The 11,371-nt window shown below is 34.0% G+C and overlaps 1 protein-coding gene across 2 annotated transcripts; it reads left to right on the top strand.

Annotated features, from left to right (window-relative positions):
• Window positions 1-4,403: 4,403 nt before the first annotated feature.
• Window positions 4,404-10,568, top strand: LOC146921941 (Chaperone DnaJ-domain superfamily protein). 2 transcript variants are annotated; one of them, XM_085715148.1, is made up of 5 exons: window positions 4,404-4,624; window positions 5,625-6,974; window positions 8,666-8,779; window positions 9,056-9,205; window positions 10,057-10,568. In XM_085715148.1, the coding sequence occupies exons 2-5, from the start codon at window positions 5,631-5,633 to the stop codon at window positions 10,201-10,203; spliced, it is 1,755 nt and encodes a 584-aa protein (XP_085571274.1). In that variant the 5' UTR covers window positions 4,404-4,624; window positions 5,625-5,630; the 3' UTR covers window positions 10,204-10,568. The 2 variants fall into 2 exon arrangements, with proteins under 2 accessions (XP_085571274.1, XP_085571275.1); XM_085715149.1 differs by having other exon boundaries at window positions 5,605-6,974.
• The last annotated feature ends 803 nt before the right edge of the window (window positions 10,569-11,371 follow it).

The following is an 11,371-nucleotide window of genomic DNA, read 5'->3' as shown; positions in this document are numbered from 1 at the left end:
CTGCAGAAAAAAATGTTACGGGTTTCAACCATTTTCACCCCAAAATCCCAATTTTGATCATTCCAAACCCCAAAACTTAATCCCAAAGATGTTTATAGGTCATATACACTTCAAAACACTTAAACATGCATAAGTTTTGAGATTAAAACATCAACACAACAAAATTCATCAATTCATCAAATTTCCACAACTTTCAACAACAACAACAATTCTAATCACCAATTCACCAATTCATGATACCCAATGCATCAATTCATCAAAAACACATTTGACAACAACAACAACAACATCTAATCATGAATTCATCCTCAATCTAACAACCACAACATCATTCATCATCAATTTTACACAAAAACACATCATGTTCATATATATCCATTTTGACATACAAATTCAACAACAACAACATAATTATCATTCAATTCATGTACATAATCATGTCATCAAAATTAAGCACGAATTTCTACATCAAAATTCAAATTAACCACTTAAGCAAAGAATTAAGGAAGAACTACAACTATTAATTATGATTAAAGTCTAACCCCCTTACCTTAATTCTTCACAATCTCCAACTAAGGCTTCACTTTAGCTCCAAAGACTTGAATCTCTAGCCTCCTCTAGCTCTCTCTAGATCTCCCTCTTCAAACCCTTATCTTCTCTTTCTCTTTCTCTCTCTTCCTCTTCTCTCAAAATGAAAAATGATGGTAAACCCTATTTTCCTCTAACACTAGAGTTTATATAAGTTCTACCTAATTGGGCTCAACTCACAATACCTTAATGGGCCTAACCCATTACTAATCTAATTCAAAATGTTACTACTCACATAACGGTAAAATGTAATAATAACGGTCACCTACCGGTAATAAAACAATTCACTACAACTCCCTAGCACTTAGTAAAATAATACTAACTCTCACTAAGCACTAAAAATAATCCTCATCAAAATTACTAAATTACCCCTACTCACAAAATGACTAAAATACCCCTGAGTCCAAAATGACTAAAATACCCTTCTAACACCGAATTCTACGCTCCCAACTAAAAATACACACAGAGGCAATTAATCACGTAAGAGCACATATAACACACATAAATAAATAATAAAATAAATCTAGCGAAAAATCGGGCTGTTGCAGATGACATGCCATCTTACGTTATTTTTAGCATGTTTTTCAGTTATTTTGTTTAGGTTTTGATCCAATTTAGAGGAATTTTAGAAAAATTGCCTATGTTTTTCGGGATATTTTGCAATGTTTTTATTTCGAGTCATGTAATCCTAGTTTTTCAGAAACAAAGTAGTTCCAAGGTGTTTTTGATGTAATTCAATGTGAATCATATAAATAGGCAAAGCAAAACATCTCAAGAGGATTTGTGAAGACAATAGATGATGATTAAAGAGGCCTCTTAAGATATTACAAAGAGGAGGGATTCTATTCCAAGTCTCATGACAAGTTTCATTGAAGAACAATCTCGAAAAGACCAAGAAAAAGGTAAAACCACGCTGTTGAGATGTGTTTGTGTGCCCCTCTCCACATGCGAGGGGATTACGCCTCGGGTGAAATTATTGCATGAAGGCTCAAATTGATTAACAAAGGATACTAATAAAAGGGGTGGCTTGAAAAGGCGCAAGGATGGCTTTCTCTTATTTTATGACAGGTAGAAGTAAAATAAATCTCAATACAAATACTAAAGACAAAAGTCAAACCAAACACACTAGTATTAACTCCAAACCAATACAAATCTACTACTAGTATAAATAATACATAAAACTCAAATCAAGATTGTCCAATATATATAGTAGAGTTTGTCCAGCATTGATGAAGTTTAAATTTGAATCTATTACAATATGTTGGAGTCACCATTATGACACTAATGTAATAGATTCTAAAGTCTACAGTTAAATAGACGAAATCTTGAACTTCAACCTTGAATCCATTCTACGACAATTTTTTTTAAATGTACCTTAATTAATATATACCTTAATTCCTAAACCATTATATGTTGTCCCATATGTTATCATTTGATTAGTTATATATTATATTCTTTTCCTTGCTCTATAAATCAGCGAAGGAAACAATCATTTATATTATTGTATCAAATTTTTTTTCCATTTTTGCATAAGCATGTCATGCATCACTTTGTATTCTTCGTTCTTAGTCCGTGTCTCACAGTGTGTCTTTTTAATAAAAGGTCAATCCATTAGTAAAGTGGTCCGACATCCTCATTCAGTCAACTCGCATCTACAACACTCGAGCAAATCAGAATGGATCATCTTGAATAAGAGAACAAAGAGGTCCGTGAAGGAATGACATCCATGCAGGCCGAGATAGAGAAGCTAACTGTTATGATGACTACCTTGTTGGCTACTCAAATTCAGACATCAGGCCCTCAGCCTGCCAGCACTTCTCTGGATCAATCAAATACATCTGCTATGCCCATTTCAACAGTGTTTGCTAGTAGTCCTCAACATGTTATGCTGGAAGGATATCTCTGGAGCACACCCTTTGGTTCTGGTGAAGTACTCCGCCCTGTTGTCTCCGAGGTCCAAGCTCCTTTTGTGCCATAGACAATGCATATCCCTCAATTGGGCCCTTTGTTCCCTCAAGCTGCTATGACTTATTCAACTCCTTTGATCCACACAGTTCATCAAGACCAGGAACCCATCTTCCATTCAAAGAGTGTGGGGGCCTATGATAGGGTGGATGACTTACAAGAGAAATATGATGAGATGAACCGAGAACTGAAAGCTTTTCGCGGGAAAGAACTCTTCGGGAAAAATGCTTATGATCTTTGTTTGGTTCGGTTTTGAAAAATCAATCCAAAATCCGATCCAGTCCGACCAGTTTTCACAAAATGTCATCCAAACACATCCAATAATATTCGGTTTTGTGCGATTTTCGATTTTTTTAGATTGGTTTACAGTTTTAATTTGGATCGGTTTAGATTTGAACACCCCTAATTAAGGGGTCACAAATGCAGTTAAACCTAAATAATATTCAATTTTTTTAATATTTCCCAAATTTGATAAGATCAAATAATAACCAAAATAATATTATATGAGGACATTCAATTAAAACCGTGCAACACATGAGTTATATATTTAGTTTTTTTTTTCCTTTAAAAAAAACACGGTTATTTTTATACTGTGTTTTGATTTTGACAAACTTATATTGTGGTGTTAATCTAAGAAATTGCAGACCATTATATCATTATTAAAAATAGCAAAATAGTATAAAATTAGTAAAAAAGTAATTCGATATTTCAATTTAAAATTACAATCAATTTGATATTTAAATGGAAAAATATCTTTTTTTTAGGATAAAAATATATAAAATCTTAAAGATTAAAATCATATTCTATATATTTTTTTTTTAAAGGAAGAAGCTGTTTTTGCTGAAGGCTACAGTTACTTGCTACCGTTGTATCAATAACCTATGTCTCCATAATTGGTGCTCATAGTTATGTCATTTCGCACCATATTAGGCATGACAACAAAACCCATACCCACGGTTACCCGCCGAACCAAGACCAATTTGACGGGTTTTCCCCGTTTTGACTGGGTTTGGGTATGGTTATGGGTTTTCCCCGATTTCAAAACACGGGTATGGGACGGGTAACAGGTATATATGTACCCACCCAGAACCCATACCCTAACCCATCCCAAATGTAAAAAATTACTTTATATTGATATGTCATGTTATTTTGTTTGATAATTATCATGTTAATGAAAACTACCATTGATATTTAAAGGATCAACTAAATCATTCCGTCTAACAAATGTTAAAGTGATCGTATTGTTGGATAATATATTACAACGTTGCTCTTGGGGAGGCAAAAAAACTTCTATTTTTTATTAAAAAAAAATTCAATGCGGGGACGGGGATGGGGCGGGGATACCCGAACCCGTCGGGGACGGTGATGAGATTCAATTTCTCATCCCCGTTGGGTATGGGTAGGTAACAAGTAAGTATATGAAAATCGGGTATGGAGACGGGGAAGGTAAAACCCGTCCCCACCCCCGCCCCATTGCCATACCTACACCATATCATTTCGCGCGTTGCTGATTTTTTTAATTGGCGCTCATAGTTATGTCATTTCGCACCATATCATTTCGCGCGTTGCTGATTTTTTTGTCTCCTTCTCATATATTTTTTTTAAAATATTCATGGTAACTTATTCATTATGTTTGAATTTGAAATATTTCCTTTTTTAATAGGTCCATTAAATATGATCTTTTTTTATAAAGATTTTTTTTAGGAGATATAAAGAATTAAATTAAAATGAAATAAAATCAAACATATAAAGATTTTTTTTAGGAGATATAAAGAATTAAATTAAAATGAAATAAAATCAAACATCATGTAAAAGATATTAAAAAAGTTCCAAACGTGCTTGAATGTGTGAAAAAACGGACAAAGAGAGAGAGCGTGCGTGCTAGAGAAGAAAAACTCAAAACGACTGTGCTTTCACGTTTGACTCATCTCCTTCGATTCGAAGCAAAATCGTTAGGTTTTTCTTTTCTTTTTCCATCATCGTATAATAATTTCCCAAATCTCAATTCCAATTTCAAAATCCCTCTTTCTCTCGCACTTCATCTTTCAGCTTCTGCTTCTTCACTTTCAAGGTAGGGTTTCAATTTCAGTTATTTTCTCCCAATTGTTCCATAACCGTTAATCATTGCTATTGTTTTTTCAGTTAATTTTGTTATTGATTAGGGTTTCTTAGGAATTGGGACACGGATTTCAAAATTGATGTATGCTTTATGCTTTCAGAATATGGGGTTTCGTTATTCTTCTTGATTTTCAGGTTTTTGAACTTGATAATATTCGTGAATAACATGATACATAAATTGATTTTGATCGGAATGAAGTTTATGCATAATTCATATTCTGTGGTGATATTTTATTGGAAAACAGTTGTATTCACCAGTTATAGTAGAATTTTTCGGTACCATGGAGTTTTGTTGGGTACTACTACCTCCGTCTCTCGGATTGATTGTCGTTTTTGGTTTGTGTACGGTTCTTAAAGAAATTGTTAATCATAGTTGAGGGAGTAATACTCTAGGCAAGGTTAATTCAAAATTTAAATTTATCATGAAACAAAAGGATTATAGTACTCTAGGAAAAGTTAATTCAAAATTTAGATTTATTTTAATGTAACTAAATATAAAAAATGACATGACATTAAATGATTGCATGATGGCACGTACCCAACAAAACTTTAGGCTGCCGGAGTGTTTACATAATTTATAGTATCGGAAAGATGGGCACTACGTGCCTGTGTATCCGCATTTTTCTATCGTATATCGTTGTACTTATATTATATGTTGTTTTTACATTTCAATTTGGAAAAAAAAAATATTAGATTGTTATGAGTAAATTTGTTGGAAAAAAATTCAACTACGGATAGTTAATTTTCAAACTTCCTAATTTAGGCAAAAATTTAGATTTAAATTGAAATTTGAAAAGGAATTGGATTGCTAAGGGTAATTTTTTCTAGAAAAAGGTCTGACGAAAAAGTAGTAGTTAATTGGTAGTTAACTATGGAGTTGCCTTTATATAATGGTATATATGTTTGAGGATGTTTTGTTGAGTTGTTATTTAGGTGTGATTTTTGTGATGCAGGTATAGATGCTTGGAAAAGGTGTTTCGAGAGAACATTTTCAGCCCCGAACATGTTCTTCGGGGAAGAATGCATCCAAAACTGGTCAGGCGAAAGGGGATTTAGAGAATATTGTTTTCATTGACTTAGATAATGATCAATATGATGATGTAGAAATCATAGGATCCAGTGGGCCAAGTAAAGATAGAACATCGACACCTCAGAGTGTTATCAGCATTGACGACGACGACGACGACGACGATGATGATGACGACGATGATGAAAGTGATGATGTGGATCAGTCTGGAATTGATGTTGATGGTGTTGGAGAGTTGGATAGCGATGCCTCTTCAAACAAAAGGTTTTCTATGCCCTCAAGTTCCGCGTGGAAATCTGTATACGTAGATGTTGATGACGGTGATGTCTATGAAAATGGTTCTGTTTCGAAGAGGCAAAAAAGTAATAAAGCTTCTGCTTCTAACGTGCGGAAGAAAGTATTCTCTCCAAACGCTAAAGAAAGAAATCGTTATGGTTTATATGGGTCTGAAAGTGACTCATCTGATAGCGATTGTTCTGATTGTGAGGTCATAAAACGTGAACAGTGGGAAGAGGATACCGCAATGAAAAAGGGCCGTGTGTTTAATGAGCATGTCAGTTCTTCTGGTTTACATACAAATAATTACAATAACATAGAAGCGGAAAATAGGTCTGAAAAGCATGGGAAAGGTCCTTTATATGGTCCTAGTTGTAGTAAGGAGAATCAATCTTCCTTCACTGGTGAGGATGATATTCGGAATGGAGAAAGGACAACTAAGAAAAAGGTTAATCCCTGCCCCAAGTCAAAAAACTGTAATTTCTGTAACGATGGTATTGGTTCTTCAAAGTCCAGGAATGAACTGGGTGATGACGAGTCTACATTTAAGGATGATATTCAGCATGGAGAAAAAGTTTCTGCCTGCCCCAACTCTGAAAACTCTAATTTCTGTAACGGTGTTGCTGGTTCTTCAAGTTTGAAGAAAGGACTAGGTGATAAAGAGTCTAAATTTATGAGCTCCAACCAAGGTGCACATGACATGCAAGTTGACGATGATGAATCTCCATTGAATGCACATGACGGACAAGTTGACAATGATGAATCTCCATTGAGGAGTAAAGATGACAATATTTCTGAAGAGAATTCTAATGGTGCCTCTTTTGATGAAAGGCATATCAATGGTCATGATGAGCTTGCTTTACATACTCAAGATGCTGATCTTACCGCTTCAAATGAGAAAAATATAATTAATCAAAAAGAAAAGCATAAGCAAACTGATTTATACAAAAAAGCCATGGAAGAGGAAATGGCATCCAGACAGAGACAATTGCAAATTCAGGTGATTCACATATGGCATGCTGTAAATGTTTTCTTTACCTTTCTGTTATGCCTTTACATGTTTTGGCTCTTTAAACAGGAGCGTAGTTCTCTTACATGTTGAAGGGCTGCCTGCCTTGTAAATGCATGTGTATTTATTGTTTAGACTTATATAGTTTACAATTGAAGCATTTATAGTTTTAGGACTTCGATGATATAATGTGAAACTATAGGAGTTTCAAATCAAGGCGGGTAAAGCATTATGTCTATCGACTCCTGAGATCTACTATTGTTATTCATCTTTATGATTATTAAATGGATATGTGTGTGGGTGTAAGAGAATAAATATATTACCATGAAAAGAAAAATATGCTAAGAACAATATTTGTGAATGTGTTTCTTTTTTGCTAAGAAAATATATACTAAATGAGAGAACAAAACAGGAAAAAAATCAAGAAAAAAGAGAACTTAAATGAAGTAGAGCTGCGAATACCCTCGTATCTATTGGAGAAACCTCATTGAAAATCTTATGAGCCTTTAGCAGATAGATGAAAAATTCCTATTGTTCCCAAATTGAGTTCCACTAAGTTAGATGCATCAAAGTGTGGCTTAAGTCAATGTGTTAGTAGACCTCCTATTACTAATGTATGTAAGTGCCTTGTAATTTAGGCCTAAATTTTATAAGTGTGATGTATAGAATAAGAACAAGAAAGCACCTCATTCGGTTTGTTGAGTGGTTTGGTTTGGGAGAGTAGGCTCTCCATATCCTAGAGGTATGTTAGTTTCCTGCAGTTACCATCTGCAGTTTGTGTCAGTTTACATTCCCCTATTTTCTGTAACTACCTCTGTTGGAAAGTTTCCACAGAGAAGATCAATAATATCAGTGCATCTTCAGTTTGTATATTTCATCTAATTCCATATACGATCAGAATGGTTTAGGCCAATGTTATACATCTGGATATTAATGGACGAAGGTGCTGGAGATGTTTTGGACATCAGAAGCTAATAATGCACTGAGTTTATGTTCTCATGAAGGTGATGGATTTTTTTTAAAAGGCTTCAAATTGAGTAATGGGGGATAGCGATTTAGAACAGGAAACCGTTATGCGTAAGTTCTGTATTGTACCTACAAGTCGGTATGGCCCAAACTGTGGAAATAGTTGGTTTCACCAACATAGGATGGCCAGTCTGAGGAAAATTCTACAACCTTGTTGAGCACCTCTGAAAGAAAATGAAGCTAAGCCATTGATTGAAAATTGATAGAGTGAACCATGACGGAAGGAGATAGTGACAGAATGAAGCTATAGCCATTGATTGAAATTGATGGTTGAGGTTTGAAACAATTATCACCCACTGCAATGGGCTTCAGCCTAGTAATTTTAAAAAATGATAAAATGGACATGTCTTTTGCAGATTAGTTACGTTCAGTGCGAATCAATGTCATTCTGTTAAGCCACCAATGTATTCTTGTTATTGCTTCTTTTTTTAATATATATATTTTTTCTTTGTAATTGTTATGGCTAACCAATATGTTATGGTTTCTTGTATATTATCATTATCAACATTCTTTTTTGCCTATAGACTTCAATTTATTCCATGCAAGTGCTTACTGCTAACTAGATATGCCGCTCTTTCACTAAGCTTTGTTTATATATGTCGCTCTTTCGCTTGATCAAATTTTTGTTCCGTAAACTGAGAATACGCATACTACAGGCAGAGGAAGCACAAAAAATGCGCAAAAGAAAAAAGGCTGAGAATAGCCGATTGCTGGACATTGAAAGAAGGTCAAAAGAACGCCTTGAAGAAGTGAGAGAGACACTAAAGAAGGTTGCAATTATCTCTTCTAAATTGGTGTTTCTCATGCTAATTATACATCATGTTTTCATTATTATTATTTGTTACTTTGATTTTTTATCCTCCTTTATTTAAATTTGGTGGACTTGGATTTTCTTAAGTATATCCCCTCACTTCAGAGGAGCTAGATCAATGTTTCACCATTTGAATGTCTTCTTTCATGATTTAGTGTGAACCTAGTTTAGTCATAGAACTTTGTTGTAGCTGATTGTTTTTTCTGTTAATCTTGTACTTTAATGCCAAATTCAGGACAAAGAATTAATGAACACGAAAGATGAAATGCGGGTCGAAATAAAGAAGAAGCTCAATCATTTGGAGAATCAATGCATAGATATGACCTCACTGCTTCGTGGCTTAGGAGTAAATGTGGGGGCAAGTCTTAGACCTTCGCCAAAGGAGGCAAGTTGTGTTTATCTATTGCTTTTCCATATCATATCATTCTCTACCTCACTTAATATTTTACATTCTGTACAACATTTCAATATTATGCTACAATCTTTGGGTATTTTATTCAACATGCAGTAATTAATCTTCGTATAATTTTTTATCATTGTTACAATTAAATATTTTCTTTTTAAAAAAATAAACTAATCAGCTATTATTACTCCTTTGACAAAAGCTTTACTAAAACTTCACTAGTTTGACAAAAGTTGAACAAAAATTCTATTTTTTGACAAGTTCCACTATTAAATCGCTTTCCTTCGCTGATGCTGTGGATGCTATTGAAAGTAAACCACTAATCATCCTTCCTTTGATGACTGTTGTATGAAAAATTCCTAATGTGTAACAGATTCAATTACTACAGTTCCTCCATTACTCAACCTATCATATTTTGAGACAACTATTTTAGGCGTCTCTTTAATGATAATTTTAAAGATGCTGATGAAAAATTAAATAGGGCTGGGAGGTGAACCAGTATGGTGGTATTGTAAACTCGGATGCCTAATAGCACACATAAAAAAGACATTATCCTTACGAGAAAGGGAGAGAAGGGGATGGAATAAAGTGGGGAGAAAATCAGAAATTCATTATACTTAAAATTTTATTTTTCCACGTTTAAATTCAAATATATTTGAATCCCCAAATGCTTCATGTGTAACATCTTGATGTCGTCCCCTTCTCAAGGTTGAGTTCATTTTTTAGTTTTACCTGCAATAAATTTGTGAGCTACTTACGATCGTGATTTATATAGTGCCTATTGTTCTGTGTTCATGCTCAATAACATTTTTGTCATCTGATCATCATTTTAGGTGCATACTGCCTATAAACAGGCTATGCTTAAGTTCCATCCAGATCGTGCATCAAAAACTGACATTCGCGAGCAGGTTGAGGCTGAGGAGACGTGCAAGCTCATCTCACGTATGAAGGAGAAGTTTTGTTCGACTTCATGGCACTAGATTAATTATATAGTCGGACTGGATATGGTTTGTTTTTTATTTTCTTATTTTTACTGAAGCGCACTATGCTTCATTTTATTTTTGTATTATTTTTAATTGATTTAGTCTTGCTTGCCTACTTTCCCCCAAATTTAATGGCTGGATAATAGGTTAAAGAACAAGAACATGTAAAGGTTATAACTTAGGAAATGCCAAATTTTGAAGATGGGCTGTAAAATTCATCCATTTCGTGTATTTGGTAGTACATGTTACTGTCATATGAAAGAACTAGGGGCTAGCAAAAGGGATTGAAACAAAGGGATCTGTGATATTACTAACTTGGTACTACATGTTAATGTCTTATTAAAGCTATTTTTGTCTTTCTAGATTTTAACATTGTATTTGTTATTTATTAATCAATCTTTTTTTTTTTTTGAAATCTTAAATGATTTGAGAAAAAATGGATTTGAATACCTTTATCTAATATTTGTTTTTTTTTTTTGTCAATTTTGCTCTTTATTGCTTTTTATTGGTCCTTTGTTAACGTCACTGGGCTAATTTCATTTCTCACCCGGCTGTGTTACAAAATTCTAAGCTTGGCTACTTTTAAAGAAAAAATTACTCGTCAACATATTAAATTACATCAAAATAATAATTACAATTCCTGATCTCAAACTAAAATTAATACTGCTCTTTACCCAACAATTATTACTCGCTCCCAACTGAACTTTCCAAAATACCCTTGTGTGAGTTAACTCACGCAAGTGTTAATTCCAGCGTGAGTTAAGTTGCGCAAATTTTAACACGTGAGTTAACTCACGCAGAGGTATTTTCGGTATTTCAGTTGGGCGTGAGCAAAATGTGTTGGGTAAAGAGCAGAATTCTTACAAAATATAGGTGTGGAGAAGAAACTCTCATCCGTACCATCACTGATGTTATAAATTCGGAAATTATACCCTATACCCCTACATCTACACTTTCACCCCAATAAATCACTTATAATTCCAAAATTACCCCTTTATTTTTCACCCTCATTTACAACATGAGTTCACCCCCCACATGCAACCATTTACACATTAATTTTAGAAAGCGTTCTAAAACATTTTCGGGACGATCAATTTTAAAATGAATAACCTTTAAAATCTTTTTCCCATGAGTTATCTTTTAGGTTAATGGAACAAGATGTTTT

This window comes from Medicago sativa, chromosome 5, assembly GCF_051527215.1.
Source record: "Medicago sativa cultivar Bolivia chromosome 5, Bolivia_mono, whole genome shotgun sequence".
NCBI lineage: Eukaryota > Viridiplantae > Streptophyta > Magnoliopsida > Fabales > Fabaceae > Medicago > Medicago sativa.
Note: the sequence above shows the minus strand (reverse complement) of the source record. Positions and strands in the feature narration are given on the sequence as shown.